This window comes from Pseudonaja textilis, chromosome 2 (genome assembly GCF_049901715.1).
Source record: "Pseudonaja textilis isolate UNSWEBS1 chromosome 2, rPseTex1.2, whole genome shotgun sequence".
NCBI lineage: Eukaryota > Metazoa > Chordata > Lepidosauria > Squamata > Elapidae > Pseudonaja > Pseudonaja textilis.
In genome coordinates this window covers 12733872-12755519 of record NC_141991.1, presented here as the reverse complement: position 1 = coordinate 12755519, position 21648 = coordinate 12733872, and the positions used below count along the sequence as shown (strand labels likewise).

The following is a 21648-nucleotide window of genomic DNA, read 5'->3' as shown; positions in this document are numbered from 1 at the left end:
ACACAGGTGAGATCTTGTCCTAACCTGGCTTTACAAACCCACCACAAAGTGTTTGGACTCTGAAGCAGAAGCATCTTGCTTGAGGAGACAAAACATAGCTCATTTTGACAAGGGTGTGGACCGTGGGTGGGATGCAAAATTTTAAACTGCCAGTTCTGTGGACTTGGCTAGATGGGCTTGGTGAGGTGGGCATGGTCATGTGACTGGGTGGGTGTGGATTTTTGGCCTACTGGGCCTCAAGGAAGCCTCCTGGGAGCAAAAAAGGGGTAGGCACAGCACTCCCCACACCCTGTTTTTGCTCTCAGGAGGCTTCCCTGAGGTCCAGTAGACAAAAAAAAGATTTCCTCCTGGGTGAAGCAGTACAACAGCAAGGGGGCAATCAGCTGTGCCACACATTTTAGATTAGCTAGAAAATCACACAGCACAGCTGATCTGCAGAAAACAGCTGATGGTTGGGGAAAAAAGGAAATACCTTGATCTTCGGAGCGAACCAGTTTGCTCCCAGCTGATCTTTGGAGCTACTGATTCAGCCAAACCTGGCTGAATCAGTAGAATCCCACCTCTGATGTGGACAATTTAAAGTCACAAATAGGACAGAAATTTAGGAGTTCCCCACTATTGATTTTTCTTCAAGAGAATCAGAGTTGGCATTGACATAAGACAAACTTTCTTTTTTTCACTTACAAGCAATATAGGAATAATAGACTCACTGAAATATCCTAAAGCCTGCTGAAAACAACAATGCAAAAGAAAAAAAAATCCAAAAGATGAATAAAGGGTTTAATCCCACAAAAACAAGGGGAAAGAGAATAAACAGATGGTCAAATCCAAAGATTTGGATCCTTTATGTGTTGACATAATATGACACAAAGCCTATAATGTGACATCTATGGAGATTCTCAATCATCTAGGTCATGGTAGTCCCAAAGGAGTTTTTTCCAAAGCGCAACTGGAGTTTCTTGGGAAAAAAGTACTTTTGGAACCAGCAATGCCAAATCACAGAAATGTAACACCAAATCCTGATCCACTGGCTGCTAGAGAAAGGCAGGTCAATATATACATGGAAAGGTCTGAATAATAACTTTAGATTCTAATTCTGAAAAATTAGTCAAACTATATAGGTATAAAGAATAGGAAATACATACAATACGTAATTATACATTAAAAATAACTAAGTGTGACAGCTGAAATATTGCTCATAGATTTGAATATATTTTTTTGCAGCCCAGAATAAAAAATACACATTTTCCATTACAAGACTTTTTAGAACACAGATTTGTGAGAAATGGTGACATTGTGGAAAAATGTACAAGAGTCAGTTGCTAACTTAAGTTTTCACAATTAGCTGCTCTTTTGTATTCAGATCTGGTCTTAATAACATAATGTAGCACTTAGAGATAAAGATGCAGCCCAGCAAGCCAGCACTGGAGGCCAAGATGGAGAAGATCTGCACAGCCACCATGTATTTCCCTTTGGTGCTCAGGTAGGTGGGTACAAAGGAGATCCAGACACTGCAGAAGAGTAGCATGCTGAAAGTGATCAGCTTGGCTTCATTGAAGGCCCCCGGGAGGTTCCTGGCCAGGAAAGCCACCACAAAGGAGATGGCAGCCAGGAATCCCATGTAACCAAGAGCAACATAAAACATGGTAAGAGACCCTTCATTGCATTGAAGCACAATCTTTCCTGATTGAGACTGCATGTCAGAATCAGGAAATGGGGGAGAAACCACCAGCCAGATGCTGCAGATGACTACCTGTACACTGGAAGAAGAAAGGATGATGGAGTTGGTCAAACTCTTTCCAAGCCATTTTCTCACTCTGTTTCCTGGCTTTGTGGCCAGAAAAGCCAACACAACTGTGATTGTTTTGGCCAAGACAGAAGAAACAGCCACTGAGAAGATGATGCTGAAGGTAGTTTGTCGGAGAAGGCAGGTGGCTCTGTTTGGTCGTCCAATGAAGAGAAATGCGGACAGGAAGGAAAGCAGGAGAGCGGTAAGGAGGATGTAAGAGAGGTCACGGTTGTTGGCTTTGACAATGGGAGTTTCTCTATATTTAATAAAGATTGCTAAGACTAGAGTAGTAATTAATGCCAAAGAGGATGCAAGAGAAGTTAAGGTGGTCCCCAGATTGTCATTGAAGGCCAGGTAAGTTAATTCCTTAGGGAAACATTTATCTCGCTCCTTATTTGGATGTTGATCTTCTGGACATTTGGTGCAATAATCTGCATCTGAAGAGAAGAAAAATAGTGCTTATCATCTCCAGCCACTAGTCTACCTTTTCTATGCAACCACCAGAGATGGTACCACATGCTACCACATGGCTAAAAAATGGAAAAACCAAAGGTACAATTTTATGCACTTTGTTCAACTATATTAAATCCCAGGGCATCTTTCTGCTTTTCAGTGTGGGAGCTCAGATTAATGAGGTGTGAGTTCACCATCTTTCTATTCAGGTTAATCTTATTAATACATATGTTTTGTTTAATAAGAGAGTACTGCTACTGGATGGATTTGTTACTGCCTGACCAGGGGTGGGATTCAACTTGTGTAACAACTGGTTCAATGAGTGCACCCTTTGTGTATGTGCACACTAAACAAATGCTTCATGTACGCAGACAGCATTTGCAACTCACCTGCTGTGAGCCCTGTGTGTAAAACAGCTGATGTGCGGCAATTCGCTGTGCTGTGCAAATCAGCTGAGCTGGAAAACCTGAAAATCAAGCACAGACTAGAACCGAGGGAGACATGTGGGCCTAACAACTGTTCATCAGAGCAAACTGGTGCGCTCAAAGCTGATCTTTGGAGCTACTGGTTCTTCCGAACTGGGCTGAACCAGTAGAATCCAATCCCTGTGGCTGACCAACTGCACTTAACCTGTAGTCCTTCATGGAACTGCAACTACATGAAGGGAAGTATGCAGTGGGGTACTCCAATCTTCTGTCTTAGGCCCAGTACTCTTCCACATCTTCATCAATGTTTTAGATGAGGGGATAGAAGGGGAACTCATCAAATATGCAGACAACATCAATAGTCAACACTTTTAGAAAATAGGCTTCAGATACAGAAGCATCTTGAGAGATTTGAAGAGTGGCCCCTATCTAACAAAATGAAATTCGAAGGTGAAAAATAGTAAAGTACTACATTTAGGCAAGAAAAACCCAAGTGTGATTCATCGCTGGAGGTTTTCAAGAAGAGATATGACAGCCATTTGTCCAGAATGGCATAGTTCATTGTCCAGAGTGAGCAGTGGGGTATACTAGTAAATCTCCAAGTTATTTTCCAACACTGTTGTTCTGTTATTGAAGGAATGTTTCACTCTGGAGTCACCAACTTTCCTGAGAGGAGAATGATAATACCTATGGTCTCCTGCCACTAGTCTAGCTTTTCTATGTCACCACCAGAGATGGTCCATGGCTAAAAACATAGAAAAACCAAAGGTAAACTTTTAGGGGCTGCAATCAACTGTCTTAAATGCCAGGGCATCTTTCTGCTTTTCTGTGTGGAAGCTCAGATTAATGAGTTGCCAGTTAATCATCAAGCATCTTTCTATTCAGATTCTTGGAAGTAAACCCTAGTTCAGTTCCATGCTGGGAGAAAGATGCTGAATAGTATAGTTTATTATACAGAATAAACAGGGGAATGACTAGAAGACCTCAACGGTCCCTTCCAATTTTGCTCTTCTGTTATTGAAGGACTGCTTCCCTCTGGAATCACCCACCTTCTTGAGAGGAGAAGGTCCCTTCTGCACAGGGAACACAGCTGTAGCAGCAGATGGGCTTCCCTTCCTGGCTCTCCCTGAAGTATCCAGAACGACAACTTTCCACGCACCTGGAGGGAGGCAGGCTCTGAGCACAGAAGCCAGAACATAAATATTACAGTTCATATCAAAGGAAAGGAATAGTAGAGCCAAGCCAAATTCAATTGAAATTTAAGCCTGTAACAAAGATTAGGCGCATTTAATGGAAGCAGCAGTTTATCTAGAGAATCTCCCTTCTGTGCGAACAGAGCTGAGTCTAGGGGAAGGTTTTCTTCTTTTCTGCCTCCAGACCAGTGGTGGGATTCAAATTTTTTTACTATTGGTTCTGTGGGTGTGGCTAGGGGACATGGACATGTGACTGGGTGGGTATGGTTTTTTGGTAGGACTCCCCCCATTTTTTTGTCTTCCTGGGCCTTAGGAAAGCCTCCTGGACAAAGCAGTAAGCAAGTGAGGGGAATCCCAGCACAGCTGATCTTAGGAACAGCTGACTGTTGGGAGGGGGAAAAACTACTTTAAGGAGTGACTGGGTGGGTAAGCATCAGGCCTGCAGGGCAATCGAGCGAGTGGCGACTGGGTGAGATATGTGGCCAGCCAGAAGTTACTACCGGTTCAGCGACCCATGCCAAAACCTTGCTACTGGTTTGCCCAAACTGGTGTGAACCGGTTGAATACAACCACTGCTCCAGACTGTGGAATACTTAGCAATGGGAGATTGTTGTATGTTTGCCTCAACTTTGTTGGCTTTTGAGAGAAATAATAAAATAGAGCTTTTCCAGAAATCCTTATTAAGAGCCACCACTGGGAAATGTTTATTGCATTACATGTGTTTTATTTTGGTAAAAAAAATTATGAGCCACATGATCATGTTAGTCCAAACTTGCAAAAAAAGAGAAACAAGCAAATTATCTCTTCCTGTGAATCTGCTGCTTCAGGTTGTTTTGCAATGTTTTTCTATAGTTCATTATCAGTTGTAGTTTGCAGGTATTTCTGGATAGACCAGAGCCTTGGTGGTACGGTGGTTAGAATGCAGTACTGCAGGCCATTTCTGCTGACTACTGGCTGCCTGCAATTTGTCAGTTCAAATCCCACCAGGCTCAAGGTTGACTCAATCTTCCATCCTTCCAAGGAGGGTAAAATGAGGACCCAGATTGTTGGGGGCAAGAGGCTGACTCTGTAAAATCGCCTAGAGAGGGATGTAAAATATTATAAAGCAGTATATAAGTCTAAATGCTATTGCTATTGCTATAGATCTGGCTAATTCGCTGCAACCAACTTGCTGTGAAAAGAGTTAGACTAATATCAAAGAAACGGTGGGATAGAATCATTAAAGAAAGGACACAAAAAAGTGAGAAAATGAAATCCGAATAGCAAACATTTAAAATAATTTTTCAATTATTTTTAAATAATTAAATTGAATTATTGAATTGTCCTTTGGTTAATTGTGCTCAGCAAGTTGTCCAGTGGTGATATGATACTGGTTCAGCCCAGTTTGGATGAACTGGTAGCCAAAAATTCCTACCGGTTCGGCCGAACATGTAGTAAAAAAATCCTCTGATGATCAGCTGAGAAGAGAAAGAAGAGAAAAGTGCAGAATCGGCCCTTTTATCCACCCCTTTCTGTTCTTTATCCTCTCAGCTGATTGGTGCTGCAGGTCTCAGCTGGTGTGTGGAAAGCTGCATGCGCACAATCAGGAAATCCATAGTGGAAGAGGTAGGATCCCACTGCTGAAGTTGTCCCATGGTGAGTTGGCCGTAGTGAGTTGGTTCTGGTGAGTAGGCTGTGGTAAGTTGGCTGTGACAAGATGGCCATGGTGAGTTGACCCATTTCATCTTGGGACTGGTCCACATTTGTAACATACACCAATTATAGAAAGTGTTATGAAAATAAGAATAAAATGTTCAGATAATCCAAACTTTCTGAATCAGGCATATTTATGGAATATGTAAACCACAAGAGTTGGATGAGGCTCTGCAACTCTTCTGAAACCTTGAAGGGCTTCAGAGACTTTAAAGAAACTGTACTAAATGGATGACAATGATGAAAGGTAAAATAGGAATGAAATAGTTTCCTCCACCTTGTTAAACTTTTGGGGCCAGAGAGCAGCTTGCTGGTCAATGACAAAGATGGATTCCTGGGAACTCTGTCTTGCATAACTCCCAAACTTCACTCTGGCTACAGACTTGTTGGGAAACCACAACCAGTTCACAAGGTCAAAATCAGCTGCCAGCTCGCCATTCTTGCCCAGATACACACCGTCCATGGAATTGTAAAACTGATAGGTTTTCAGGAAAGAGTGAAACTAGAAAAGTAAACACATTGACATCAACAAGAAAAACCCATTTTATAGAAGAAAGAATCAGTCTCTATGGTATCATTCCCATGATGGAATCCTTCAGTCCACTAGCAAAGGAAATAGTTTCACATCAAGGAAGAACGTGGATGTCACCGTTCCAGACAACAAACTCCAAACCCATAAACTCTGAGACAAGCATTTTCTCAGAGTTCCATTTTATTAGAGTTGTCACATCTGGGAAAACCCGAATCTGAGAGTTTTGAGTTTTTCCTTCCCAAAAGAGAATTCAAAGATTCACCCCCTGCACCCACCAGTTCATCACATGGTCCAATCAAGTCTTCATTCCAACTGGAGACATCCCCCTGGACACTCCTCTACAGGTGCAGGGTGACATGTCCTTGACTTTCACAGAAATAATGTTGTTGAGTCTAATCTTCCACCTCTCTATGAAACCCCGCTTCCCAAATTTCCTGGCAGTAAATGGGGCAGCCTCGAAGCTTCTAAGTAAAATATGGCTTTCAAGGCTGACAATGGACATGTTTCTCCTGACTTTCTTCTGCAGTGTTTTTTCAACTTTCCAGACATTAATCCCAACTGATTAATGGTCCTCTATTCAAATGGATGTGAAACATTACTGTTTGGAGAAACCCAATTTTCCTCGAGTATTTTTTTCTAGTATGTGTTATGAGATGTGCAATTTAAACCCCTTTGATGGATGCCTTCTCACTGTTGTGCATTTGCCTCCAAAATGAAAACTACTTCTAAAAGTAAAACGTGACCTATAACCTATACTTACAGTATTAATAATAAAAAATGAAAACTGAAAAAAGTCAAATAAAATATAAATAATAAAATATAAAAAATAATATAATATAATAGAGAAAATAATAAAATCCTGCATAATTAATTTTAAAAATAACTATTAGAGTATAATAGAGCTGGAAGGGACCTCAGAGGACTTCTAATCCAGCCTCTTGATCAAGCAGGAAACACTATCTATACCCTATATTGAACCATGGTGGTGTGGTGGTTAGAACACTGTACTGCAGGCAAATTCACCGACTGTCAGCAATTCGATTCTGTCCAGCTCAAGGTTGATTCAGCCTTCCAACCTTCTTCTGAGATTGATAAAAATGAGGACCCAGATTGTTGGGTGCAATAGGCTGACTCTGTAAAATGCCTAAAGCGGGCTGTAAAGCACTGTGAAATGGTATTTAAGTCTAAGTGCTATCGCTATATCATTTCAGAGAAGTGCCTGTCCAGTTTCTTCTTAAAAACTTCCACCCACAATTTTTGAAGACTCCATTGGTTAATTGTTTTAGTTCTAGCTTGTTTCTCTCCTTGATCAGTTTCCACCCATTTTTTCCTGTCTGGCCTTCTGGTGCTTTGGAAAATAATTTGACCCCCTCTTCTTTGCTGAAGACCATCTTGAAATATTGCTATTGTCAATTCATAAAACATTTTGTATGCACATTTTATAGTTTTCAACAGAAAGAAGGGGCGTGGTTTCAAAGCGTAGGCAGCAGTGTGGAATCGAAAGTACTTTCCATTCATATTTTCTTCAGAGACTGATTAAATGACTGAAGCTTCTGCCGTGCAAAAATCTAATTGGAGAGCCTGATTGATAACTGTTGTCTATGGGCGTTTTTCATTGGATGATACACCCAGAGGGGTGGGGAGTGGGAAGCAAGATCAAGGGTGACAGTGAATTACATATCTCAGATTTTGATATGCCCAGGTTAATGCTGGATGTAGAATGTTAACTTCTAATAAATCCTTTTTAGTTTTGGGAGTGTGGCTCGAGGCTCATGATTTAATTGGAGTAACTGCCGGAATCCTGACAGCTATCATGTCACCCCTTTTCTCCAGACTAGCCAACCCAAATCCTGCAACCATTCTTCATATGTTTTAGTCTCCAGACCTTTAGCCATTTTAATTGCTCTTCTCTGCATTTTTTACAAAGTCACAATATCTTTTTTGTAGTGTGGTGACCCTTGTGTGATGCAGTATTCCAAGCATGGCCTTACTAAAATGTTATAAAGTGGTCCTAATATTTCCTTTGAACTCTGGTGCTGGAGAAGACTCCTGCAAGTCCCATGGACTGCAATGAGATCAGCCAATCATTCCTAGAGGAGATCAATACTGATTGCTCTTTAGAAGGCCAGAAGTTGAAACTCAAATACTTCGGCCACCTGATCAGAAGGAAGGACTGACTGGAGAAGAGCCTAATGCTGGGAAAGATTGAGGGGAAAACAAAAAGAATGGGATGGCAGAGAAAGAGGTGGCTGGATGGAGTCACTGAAGCAGTCAGCGGGAGCTAAAATGGACTCCAGAGGATGGTAGAGGACAGGAAGGCCTAGAGGAATGTTGTCCATGGGGTCACGATGGGTCGGACATGACTTCACAACTAACAACAGCAACAACTAATATTACACGTGATTTTGATTCTATGCCTCTGTTTATACAACCATTACATACAATTATTTATATAATCATTATATTCAACTGAGATTTGATTGACAGAGTAGCAAATACCTGCCAAGGTTTTATCCTTTTCAGTTCCAAGGACTTTCCATCTTCTTTTGGCATCCTCCATTTGGATATGGAGATCAAGGCAACACTTAGGGCTTTTGCCACACCCCAGACAGAGTTGTAAATGTGATGGCTCTCCAGAGAAAGGCTGGCTTCTATCTCCTTCTGCTTTAGATTTTCCATTTGTTCATTCTCTCTGCATCTCAACCAGCCTTTAACCGAGAACGCATGTTTTTCAAATGAACACGGAAAAGCTTTGTTGCCGAATTTCAAGAGTGAAGGAAAAAATTGATCAGCGTCATCCTTTATCCATTTCTTAGCCTGGATGGAAATGGTGAACATACTGTGAACCTGTTGGAAATCTTGATACCACATATTAAAAGTGAGATCCCCCATGGCTGTCACGATCCAGACTTTCTTTAAGGAAGAAATTTTTGAGAGGTGCAGAATTTCGTCAATAAATGCCATCCCATAGAAATAGGAAGATTGCAACATGGTCTCGGCATAGTAAATAAACACATTGACTTGCTTCCATTTGAAGTAAAGATCAATTGTTAGCGTATATTGATTGGTACTGATTCCCGATAGGCTTTGTGAGAACAGAGCACAAATGCCATTTTGGGCAAGTAAAGGTCTTAATGTTTTCATGAATGTTTCTCCGTTGTCTGATTCTGGAGCAATGAGAGCCACTGAGGTCCATTTGAAATACTGGATCATTTTAACAATCCCTGTGTATTGGATCCCTTCTTTTGGGAGCATCTGATAGAAGAAAGGGAACTGGATTTTATCATTCAGGTCATTCGAAACAAAAGCATAAGAGACCTGCACAGAATGGAAGGAATTGACAATGATCTGTAAAATGACTGTGTGCAGTTTAAAGTACATCATTTTAAAACAATGGCTATAATGCAGAAATTCCAACCTTTTATAAAAAGCACATTTTTGTAATATATGAGTAACATAGAATAGAACAGAATAGAATAACAGAGTTGGAAGGTACATTGGATGTCTTCTAATCCAACCCCCTGCCTTGGCAAGAAACCCTACACCACTTCAGACAAATAGTTATCCAACATTAAAAAAAAAACTTCCAGTGTTGGAGCATTCACAACTTCTGGAGGCAAATTGTTCCACAGATTAATTGTTTTAACTGCCAGGAAAATTCTCCTTAGTTCTAAGTTGCTTCTCTCCTTGATTAGTTTCCACCCATTGCTTCTTGTACTGCCCTCGGGTGCTTTGGAGAATAGTTTGACTCTCTCTTCTTTGTGGCAGCCCCTGAGATTTTGGAAGACTGCTATCATGTCTCCCCTAGTCCTTCTTTTCATTGCACTAGACATACCCTAAAATTGTTCCTTATATGTTTTAGTCTCCAGTCTCCTAATCATCTCAGTTGCTCTTCTCTGCACTCTTTCTAGAGTCTCAACATCTTTTTTACCATGGTGACCAAAACTAAATGCAGTATTCCAAGTGTGGCCTTTCCAAGGCATTATAAAATGGTATTAACACTTCACGTGATCTTGATTCTATTCCTCTGTTTATGCAGCCTAGACATGTGTTGGCTTTTTAGGCAGCTGCTGCACACGGCTGGCTCATATTTAAGTGGTTGTCCACTAGGACTCCGAGATCCCTCTCACAGTTACTACTATTGAGCAAGGTACCACATATACTGTACCTGTGCATTTGATTTTTCTTGCCTAAATGTAGAACCTTATTTTTTTCACCCTTGAATTTCATTTTGTTAGATCGTGCCCAATGTTCACGTCTGTCAAGATCCTTCTGCATCTTGAGCCACAGTGATACTGAAAACTTCCACACTTACTTGTGGGATTTTATAGATGCTGACCATGGTTGCAATGTGGCGGGAGAGGTCAGAATCGGTCCCTTCAAGGAGAGCCAGGATATTTTTCTGTCTTCCACATTTGTAGTTTGGAACATTTGCTTCTCCAGCAGAAAGCAGATCTAGCAAGGCTTCAGCATTCATCTCTGCATTGAAATGATTGTCATAGACGTTGTAACCCAGAGTGATGTTGGGTAAGATGAGGGGATTCCTGTTGATCTCACGGCTGGCGATCAAGAAGGACAAGAGGTACCAGATCGGTAGTTTTCGATTCCTGCAAATCAGATGATGTATCGATATGCCAAATTCAGCCATAACATCTCATTTACTTCTACCTTCTTTCACATCCAGAGAGAGAAACAGCAAATTTAATTGAGGAAGAAAAATACTTGCAGTCTTTGACCTAAAATCATTAATTTAGTGACTGTTCAAAGTTACAATGACATTGAAAAAAATGACTTGTGGCTTTTCTCCGCCTGCCTCCTGGCGACGACAGGGCCTGAACTCAGAGCCCTGAGCCTCTCATGGTAAATAAATAAACACACGGCACACAGTGTTTACTCAGGATGAAAGACCCTTTAATAATGGTTTATAGGCTACATGCATATGTCATAGCAGGACAAAGAGCTTTCTACATAATTATGCTAATGCACACCTATGCCATAGCTGATATCTTATGCTCCTACTTCTTAGCTCCTCCCCAGGTACTCTTATCTCCGTAACTTTCGTTTCTCCCATATTACTCTCATTTCTCCGTTTCTCTGGCTAGTACTTTTCCACACGGCACCTTATCACATGGCTACATTCCATTGTCCATCCATCACTCTTACAAGGTTGCCACGTTTACCGTACCAGTCTGTAACAGTACATTACAACATCTCCTCTGTTTTTATTTTTTTGGAAAGTGATATTAACACTACCTAATGGTAATTCTTGCTCGCCCCCTCCTCTTCTGAGTCTGAGGTTTGCAAATGCATTAGGATGCATGTTTTATCCTTACCAACACTTTTGATGATTTCGTCGTTGTCTGAGTCCGAGGAGAATGATAACAAAGATTGCTTTTCTTGTGTATGGGATATGAAAGTATTTACCTGTTTTTGAGTTCGTGACAGGTTGGAATCCAACTGGCTTAATCTACGTTTTAAGAAGGCCAAAACTTTGCCCAAAACACAAGGGCCAATAGTACAGAGCACAAGTAGGAGAATAAGAGGACCAGCAATGGCAGATACTAAGGTGGTTAACCATGGGGAGAAGTTGAACAGACCCTGATACCATGTGTGTTGAGCCTCTCGTTCTTTTTGCCTTTCCGTTAATCTCTTATCCAATTCCTTCATAGAATCTAAAACCACTCCTGAACTATCTGCATAAAAACAACATTCTTCTTTCAGTGCTGCACATAACCCACCCTGCTTGAGGAACAACAAATCTAAACCTCTTCTATTCTGTAAAACAACTTCAGATAGGGAAGTGAGGGAGTTCTGCAAAGCAACTATAGATTGTTCAATGCGGCGTAAGTCTGCATCTATGGTGGCGCTTAAATGGCGAAAATGCTGATCAGAAGTAACGAGGCCAGCTATACCTGTGGCCGTCCCAGAAGCCCCCAATCCCAGCAGTACAGCTAGCATCAAAGCAGTTACTACTTCTCCTTTTGCCCTAAGGTTATATTGTCTAGGTTCTAGTAAAGATACAAAATCTTCTAAGTTATATACATCAATTTTGGGAAGCAATTGTACCTGAATACAAAATGATTTTTGCTTGATTAAAGTATCCCCACTGGCACAGGCTGTCAGTCCCGTAGAGCATGCCCACATTGAGGCATCTCCAGGAATGAAGTATTGACCCTGGAGGCGTTTGCTGATATTGCCTCCGGAGGTGGTAAATACCTGGGTCCATCCTCCTATATTAAGGTTGAGTCAGTGAGCCGGTATGTACATGTCACATAGGTGCTTTCCCGTGGTGGCATTTAAACAGAATTGTGAGTAATTCTTAGGTATGTGGCCCAAACAGCAGCCTTGTCCTATTACGGAAGTGATAGTGATGGTGGTACTATCGTGCCATCTACATTGGGAGTCCGAGGTGTCATTTCTTATGGCCTGCGCGGATCCAACTGCTTCATAAAATGGCGGAGTGGGAGACAAGCATAACCAACAATGTTTAGATATGAAAGTGTTGGAGGCATTCAGGACATTATAGGAAGACTGGAGAAGTGGCAGCAGGGGATTAGTTGTTGTTGGTAAAGGTTGTAGAAAGGAAGATTTAATTTCCTTGGCACTTGGTCCCACAGGGTCAGAGGTGGGTATGTGTATGTGTCGTTGTATGTAAAAAATGTTGCCAGAATCATACCCCATGGTGTCATACACTCTTCCCCCCCACTTTGCTCCAGTGTCCCACAATGTAGATGCTTTCCCCCTTGCAGTGAATTCCACAGTGATCATGTTACAGCGGATCTTTTCTGGCCTTTCACAAGATCTATCCTCCTTTGAACGGGAAAGGGTGATTAAGTCATTTTTGTAAGGAGGGTCCCACCAGATGTGACCGGTGGATACACAGTCCCAGGATTTACAAAAGTAGTCCGATAGGCCACCGCAAGTGTATAGATGGTCTGGAGAGGTGTCATGACCTGGGCAGACATAAAGGTGGAGTTTTTTCACTAGGCCTGGGCTTGGTTGTGGAGTATCAAATCCTGTCTTTTTATATGCTGTTTTGCCCACGATCATTTCAGCGAAATCAAATTGTAAGCGTGGGAAATAAATGTCAATTTTGGCATAGCTGTGTGCAGAACTCAATACCTGCCCATATACGTCCTTGATGACCCATGTGATGTTGTATGGTTTGTGGGCATTAATGCTGGTGGATGCCCCATCAGTCCAGCGAAGCGAACAGCCAAGCAGGAAGAAGAGAAGTGCTGTCATCTTTTTCGGATGATGGCTCCGCTGGTTGTGGGCGGTGATATGGGCGGACACACCTTGCAGGAACCCAAAGAGTTCTGTCAGGAAGCTGGACTGCTGCGTAGCCTCAACCCCAGGTGATCAATTCGGCAGGTCCTTTCCACGCAGGATCAGGTAACTGTCTATAATAGACAAGTGGTCTCGAAGTGGGAACAGGTGGTTTAGTAAAGTGTCGAGACGCAGCAGACAGGGGAGGGGTGCCAGTGAGATTGAGGAAGTTAAGCGTATACAGACAAACATTTAACACATTTTGTAATACTGGAAGGCTAGGGGGGCCCTTAAGGCCATTTGACCCCATGTATCATTGTAATGCCAATTTTAAGGTTTGGTGAGCCCTTTCAACAATAGCTTGCCCCTGGCTATTGTAGGCAATCCCAAACTTGTGGATAATGGACCAGTGATGGCAGAACTCAGAGAATTGAGAGCTGACATAGGCTGGTGCATTATCTGTTTTTAGATTTTTTTGGCGATCCCAGTACTACGAAGGTCCGAATACAATGATTGATAACGTGCTTTGACGTTTCTCCCCTTTGAGGGATGGCTATGATGAACCCTGAATAGGTGTCAATAGACACGTGAAGGTATTTCCAAGGGGCAAAAGGTGAGAATTGAGTGACATCCATTTGCCATGTCTCACAAGCCTCTATGCCCCTGGGATTAATCCCTTGAGGAAAAGTTTTTGCTTGCAAACTGCAAGTGGGGCATTGTTGGATGATTGCCATTGCTTCTTCCAGAGAAATGCCAAATTGTTTAACCAAAGCCTTTTTGTTTTGATGAAAATAACTATGACTTTCCCCTGCTGATAGAGGGGAAGGTTGAGGCATCTTAATACTGATGGGAAGTACTTTACAGGCAGTATCAGCTACCTGGTTCCCTTCAGAAAGGAAACCTGGGAGATGTTGGTGACTATGTATGTGGGCTACAAATAGAGAATGGGTCCTAGATTGAATGAGCATTTGCAGCTGAAGCAACAGTGTCATTAATGATGGTTGTATAGAAGGAGATAGATATGCCTCAAAAATATGTAAGACCAATTGGGAGACATATAGATTATCCATTATGATGTTAATTGGTTGTCCAGGAAATGTTTTCAAAGCTAAGTTAAAAGCAGCTAGTTCAGCTTGCTGTGCTGAAGATTGGGGCTTTGTCAGTTGCTTGTGCCAGTTACCTTGATCATACCAGACACAAGCACCATGAGTTTTAGAGCCATCAGTGAAAACCGTGATGGCTTGAATTAATGGAAAAGCAACTACTGGAGAGGAAAAGGTAATAGGTATCATTTTAATTAACTGCAAACGGGGGTCAGAAGGGAGATGGCAGGAGACGGGACCAATCCAATTTTCCAGAGCATCCTGTAATACATCTGACGTCTGAAAAAGTGGTTCCCATTGAGAGAGTTTGAAAGGAATGTGTATAGCTTGAAGATCGTGAGTGAGCAAAGCCTTTGCTCGGTGACGTCCCTTGATACAAAGCAGAGCGAGCTGAATGGCTCTAGAGGTGACAGTTGCTCTAGGAGTGTGAGGGAGGTGAAGCCATTCGATGATGTATAGCTTTTTTGTTTTGGGATCAATTTGGAAGAGAATGGCTGTGAAAAGGGCTGGTGTGGGCAAGACAGCCAAAGAGAGCAGACAGTTAGGGATGATGCGATCAAGCCCGTGAGGGCATGGAATAGAGGGGAAAGGGTTGCAATAACAAGAGTGGCTACTATAGTGTTAACAGGCAATGCAAAAGATCTTTCACCTCCGGCTGCAAAAAAGAGGCAATTAAGAGCGGATGAGTAAAGAAAGGGGGTAGCGACCACCCCTTCCATGATCAAAGAGGAGTTTGGGATGAGTAAGATGAGCGTGTGAGGTGAGAGCGGGCGGGGGAGCGTAAGAGCAGTTGAAAACAGAACAGAGAAAGCTGTTTGTGTGGAGGGGGGAGTTGCCTTGGAGGTGGGGCTAGCTGCAGGCCCCGAAATTAGTTCGGGTTGAGACAAAGGGGAAAGATTGGAACGAGGTCCTTGAAGAATTTTGCCAAAAGACAAAGAAGGTTGAGAAGGATCAGGGACCATGCAAAAGGCATTTAAAGCAACATTTCTCATGATGGGATAACCCTCTGCTCCCATCTGAATCTCATCATTGTGCCAAGCGGCAAGTTGGGGAGATGTTAGAAGCAGAGATTGAGGAGCAGGATTTGCATTTCCACCACCTGCTGGGGCTTGGAGGACCTTAGGAAAACAAGAGAGGTCCTCCGGATCCTGAAAGGTATTTCGAACAGGCAAGGAAGCAGGAAGATCATCGGAGTGGATAGGGTTAACATCAGAGACAAGAGAAGGGTTGTAGGGAGGAGGACAGGAAGGAGGAGGGGGGGAAAGTGGAGGAATTTTTTCCAGAGAATGCAGGAGATTTTCTCCGGATGAAGGCGTGGGACTTCTAGGAGATTGAAGAGGCTGATGAAGAGGCTGATCCGAATTCTGAGTAAGAACTGGATCAGGAGTTAAGTCAGAGGGAGGATAAAGAATATTAATAGCATTCATAAGAGCTCTCCAGGCGTAAAGGATTTCGGGGGGGCTCGCGGAGGCTGGTGGATGTATTTTCCTATTTCTTCCCAAATAGATTGTCTTAGAGTGCCACCTTCTGGATAAGCGGAGCAATTTTTTTCAAGGAACACAAGAAAGTTAATGATGGCTTTTTTTTGTATAGGATAGATAGTTGTGCCGCTAAGTTTCTGCGATTTGTTCGCCTTCCTGACCAAAAAGTGAAGCTCTTCCACATGCTTGGACAGAGCCTTCGAAATTGGGGAGCCCATACCTGTGATGCGCTAGCTGATTTTTCCAGTGCACAGGATGAGGGTCAGGGCAACGCACTCCTTCCTGAAGTCACGCTGTCACGCTTCCTGCTGGATCACGTTGGGGTCACCAGTTGTGGCTTTTCTCCGCCTGCCTCCTGGCGACGACAGGGCCTGAACTCAGAGCCCTGGGCCTCTCATGGTAAATAAATAAACACACGGCACACAGTGTTTACTCAGGATGAAAGACCCTTTAATAATGGTGGGTACTCCTTTTATAGGCTACATGCATACGTCATAGCAGGACAAAGAGCTTTCTACATAATTATGCTAATGCACACCTATGCCATAGCTGATATCTTATGCTCCTACTTCTTAGCTCCTCCCCAGGTACTCTTATCTCCGTAACTTTCGTTTCTCCCATATTACTCTCATTTCTCCGTTTCTCTGGCTAGTACTTTTCCACACGGCACCTTATCACATGGCTACATTCCATTGTCCATCCATCACTCTTACAAGGTTGCCATGTTTACTGTACCAGTCTGTAACAGTACATTACAACAATGACTCATGACCATTTTCACATTTACAACATTGCAGCACCCCTGTGGTCATGCAATCAAAATTCAGATGCTTGGAAACTGATTCATATTTATGACAATTTAGTGTCCTGGAGTCATACAATCACCTTTTGCAGCCTTCTGATTAGCCAAGTCAATGACAAAACCAGATTCACTCAACAACCATGTTACTAACTTAAGAACTGCAGTTATCAACTTAATAACAGTGGCAAGAAATGGGGAAAAATCTAACTGAACAATTGGCTTACTTAGCAATATAACTTTTGAGCTCAGCTGTGGTCATAAGTTGAGGACAACCTGTATGATAGGTGTTGGGTATATGGATACACCAACTAGGTTTGGGTGAATAAATATATAAACCTAGGTTTAAGTGTTTGTAGCTTTAAGCACCAAACTGCAATGTAATTAGCTAATTAAGGGTGCGGTTGCAAGCAGCAATAAAAGGCAGTAAGAGAAATGTAACAGCCCTGCTCCCTGGTTTTCTCTGGCTCTCTGCCTGCCTGCTGCTTACTCCTGTTTGAGACGTCTGCTTGATACTGTTTTGTTGGCTACTGTGCTGGATACCGTTTCTGCTGAACAAAAGGACTATTACCTTGGTGAGCTGATATCCTGTGAATACTCAGCGTTGTCTTCGAGAGAAAGGTATCGGGAGGAGAAGATTTACAAGCAGATAAGGACATAGTACTGACTAGTCAATGGACTAAGTTACTGGATGGATATATTTGTGAATGACATATGGACTTATTGACAATGCTTATACTCTGAATGGATTAAACAACTATTTAAAACAACAAACAGTGTTTTTGTCTCCAGTGTGTGTATACTCTTGGGCCCAGCCTCTCTCATTTGGCTGCCTGGCTTGACTGCTGCTGCACACTCTGCTTGGGGGTTTGTCCCCAAACACTAACAATAGGCCTGAATGATATTAGGTGTGATGGCTCTCATGATTGGTGGAAAGGTTACATACTTAACACATCTATAAAAAGGAAGTGATAAGAAATGTAATTAACAACAAGAACACTGTTGCTGACCAACCCCAGCTCAAGTTAGAACCCCAAATTATACTTCTGACACCCACAACTTCCACACTTGTGGGAAGTGAGAACTTAAGGGACACAGAGGCACTCTTCAGATATTGTCAACAGCATACATGATTTTTGCTTTTTTCTGAAAATCAGACAACATTGGTCCAAAGGAATTTCTCCAGCCAAAAGAGCATGCTGGGCATTTGATGGCTGGGTACTTCAGGAATCGCAATAGCAATAGTATTGAGTCTGTCGTCTGCACCTCTATAACTGTCTGGTTTGTTTCTGCAACCCACCAAGACAGACACAGAGTTTAGAGAGTAATTAGGACTGCAGAAACAACAATTACTACCAACCTGCCTTCCATCGAGGACCTGTATACTGCACGAGTCAAAAAGAGGATTCACCCCTCACATCCTGGACACAACTCCTACCCTCAAAATGATGCTATAGAGCACTACACATCAGGACAACTAGACACAAGGACAGTTTTTTCCTGAACTCCATCACTCTGCTAAACAAATAATTTCCTCAACACTGTCAAACTATTTGCAAAGTTTGCATTACTGTTACTATTACTATTAATCCTTCCATCCTTCCTTTCAACCATCTCCTCCCACTTATGACTGTAACCTTCTTGCTTGTATTCTAACAATTTTTATTGACTGTTTCCTGGTATGAGTTGATTGCTTATTGTACCCTATGACTGTTATTAAGTGTTGTACCTTATGATTCTTGACTCTTGATGAATGCATCTTTTCTTTTATGTACACTGAGAGCATTTGCACCAAGAAAAATTTCTTTTGTGTCCAATCACACTTGGCCAATAAAAGGATTCTTATTCTTAGTAGTTAGACTTATGTACTGCTACATAGTACTTTGTAGTCCTAAGCCATTTACAGAGTCAGTGTATTGCCCCCAACAATCTGGGCCATCATTTTACCCACCTTGGAAGGATGGAAGGATGAGTCAACCTTGAGCCTGGTGAGATTCGAACTGCCAAATTATCAGCAGACAGCAGTCAGCAGAAGCAGCCTGCAGCTCTGCCTTCTAAACACTGTGCCACTGCAGCTCTCCATATCCTTTCTCACCACCACCAGCAATTTAAGAGGGACAAGATAATGACAATAGAGTGAAATACATGCAGGGTAAAGAAAACTAGCAGCTTTTGGAACTTTCATTCCAAAATTATGACTCACCACTGGAAACGTTGGCTGGAGGGGATCTGGTTGAAAAGGTAAAGTGGATTTAGACATTTCCTTGCAGTGATGACTCCTCCAAAGAGATAATCACCTGGCTTGAAATAGTTCTTCCAGTCTGCTGGAGGTCGTTGTGAAGTCAAGGGACATTTTGCCTTCAGCATCCCCCAAGGAATCGGGGGAAGGAGAAGCAGAAAAAAGAAGAGACTCACTCCTTGCATAGCTGGCATAGCCACTTGCTCTCACAGTTAGGAAAACAGGGAAAAATGAAGAGCAACCTAAGTCTTAGTTGGCTTTCCTAAGGCGATCCTAACAAAGGAATCTTTCTTCTTCTGTACCCTGATCTTCAGCAACTCAGTGTCAGCAGAGCTTTATGATGCTCTATTTACAGGCTCTAGGCAAGATATCACCCTTGATTTGTCTCTGCTCTGGTTTTGGATTTAAGACAATCTTGAGGGAAATCTCTGGAGATTTGTTCAGAAGGCCAACTGAAGAAATTACACACAGAGAAAAATCAGCTCTGTCACATCCTGGATTCACCCAAGGGGGAGGGCAGGGGAGATGCAGCCAGAGAAAAATGTCCCAAATGGACCAGATGTGCTTCCTTCATTTCTGATGTTCATTTCATCATGTTTCCTGAGGGGATAAATTTAGCAGTTTGAAGGAGTATAGTGATCAAACCAATATTTGCTGTTTGCTTTCTGATATAATATACTGCTAGAAATCATATATTAGGAATTAACCTTTGTCATTGGCTTCTGCTTATATATATTATTGTATACTGTCAGAAGTTACTTGTTAGGAATTAATTCTAGCTTAGTAAATTATAGCCTTGATACTGGCTACTATTAGTACAAAGTTTGTTATCTCGCTTCTGTCTCTTGCTTCTGTTCTTGGCTTTGAAGCTTGGCACACCCTTTAAAGTATAGAAGAAACTGTTAACCAGGAATATCGGGCCCAATAGATAAAAGAACCAGAGTAGGGAGTTTCCTGTCTCATAGATTCTGAATCCTGAAAGCATTTAGCTTGGCCAGGGAGGGAAACCTCCCCTATAGGAATGCTCCATAGATAAGGTGGGCAGAGACAGGGACCTGAACAAAAAAAGCTTTAAAGACCACATTGTGTTTCATTGGGTAAACTTTGTTTCTAACTGCATTATAATAACCTGAGCCATTCTTGCAGGGGTGTGGCTAGTCCTTAGATGCATATTGTCTGTATGTTTTGGACATAGTATACACCCAGACTTTTTACTTTGGCCATAAATAAAAGCTGTTATTTTTTTGCAAGCCTCACCTCGAGTCTTACTCTCTTTGGCATCTCAGTGGCTCAGGGAAATCTCTGGGACTTTACAGTTTTAAATATAGTTGTTCCCCCTCCTCCTCCTCCTCCTCCTCCTCCTCCTCCTCCTCCTCCTCTTCCTCCTCCTCCTTTTCCTCTTTGAGTCAACCTTGAGCTGGTCAAGATTGAACTCCTGGCAGTCAGCAGAGTCAACCTGAAATACTTCATTCCAACCACTGCGCTACCATGGTCAGTTAGGTGATTGCTGCAGTCATTATATCAGGGGTGTCAATCTCAATTTCATTGAGGGCCACATCAGTATTATGGTTGCCCCCCGAGGGCCAGTTGCATGTAAGACTATGATCACTCACAGTACCAGATGGGCATGGCTGGGTGGGCATGGCCAGCTCAATGCCACTCAATGGGCGCAGCTGACTCAGGATGGCTGGGGTTGGGACAGAACAAGTCACACCAGCATGCAACAAGTTGCACAAACATGCACTCTCATACACATACACATACAAACTGCATTCTAAGTTTGGGGACTTTTATCCACAGAGGAAGGAGAGGGCCTTCTGCCAATCCTAGACATCATTGCTGTCTCCCTGTCTGATGCCCTCTCCCCACAAAGCAGGAGGTGGAGAACGATGCTGCTGCGTGTGGAAGGGTGGAGGAGAAAGTTTGCAAGAAGCAGTTTCTTCTGAGTCCAACTTCTGCCTTGACAATAGGGATACTTCTTGTTGGGGAAGCCTTCCCTCATGCAGCTCCCCCACCACTCCCTCCTTCTCTCCAGAGCTCAGTCAAGACAGAAATTGGACTTGGAGCAAACTGCTTCATGCAAACTTTCTCCTCTGTGCTTCAACATGCAGCACCATCATCCTCTGCCTCCTGTGTGGGGCCAGGTAAAGCTGGGAGGGGGGATCTGGAGGTCTCCAGTGGAGGAAGGTGAGATCAGGGTGAGTGCCAAGGCTTCATCCACCAGTGGAGCCTCCCTGTCTCTCTCAGGCCATGTGCAGGATTCTTGGACAGTGGCGTGGGCAAGTGGCCAGCCTGGCCTCAAGCTCTTGGGTACTCGGGCCCTGCAGCCCAGCTCAGCCCCACTCTGCTCTGCCCTGCCCTGCTTCCTTGAGGGGTTGCCTGGTCTGCTGCTACTGTGCTTGCTCTCTTTGGCAGGTTTCTCATGGTGTGTATGGGAGGGTCTTGGGCTTTCTGGGCTGGAGGAGAACAGAGGGACAGCGAGGTCTTCCTCTGAAGCAACTGAACAAAGGACCCATCAGGGAAGGGAAGGCAAGAAGGGAGGCAAGGAGAAAGGGAGGAAAGAAGGAAAGGAGGAAGAAGAAAGAAAAGTAGAAGGTAGGAAAAAAGAAAGGAAAAGAAGAAAAGGAAGACAAGAAGAAAAGGAAAGGAGGAAGAGAAGAAGGAAGGAGGGAG

General features: G+C 42.9%; 1 protein-coding gene across 1 annotated transcript; it reads right to left on the bottom strand.

The window, feature by feature from the left end:
* Positions 1–1327: 1327 nt before the first annotated feature.
* LOC113451492 (vomeronasal type-2 receptor 26-like) lies at positions 1328–10576 on the bottom strand. The gene is made up of 5 exons (XM_087923128.1): positions 10400–10576; positions 8584–9402; positions 5830–6054; positions 3717–3843; positions 1328–2226 (listed from the first exon to the last, which is right to left on the bottom strand). The coding sequence occupies exons 1-5, from the start codon at positions 10559–10561 to the stop codon at positions 1328–1330; spliced, it is 2232 nt and encodes a 743-aa protein (XP_087779254.1). The 5' UTR covers positions 10562–10576.
* Between the last annotated feature and the right edge of the window lie 11072 nt (positions 10577–21648).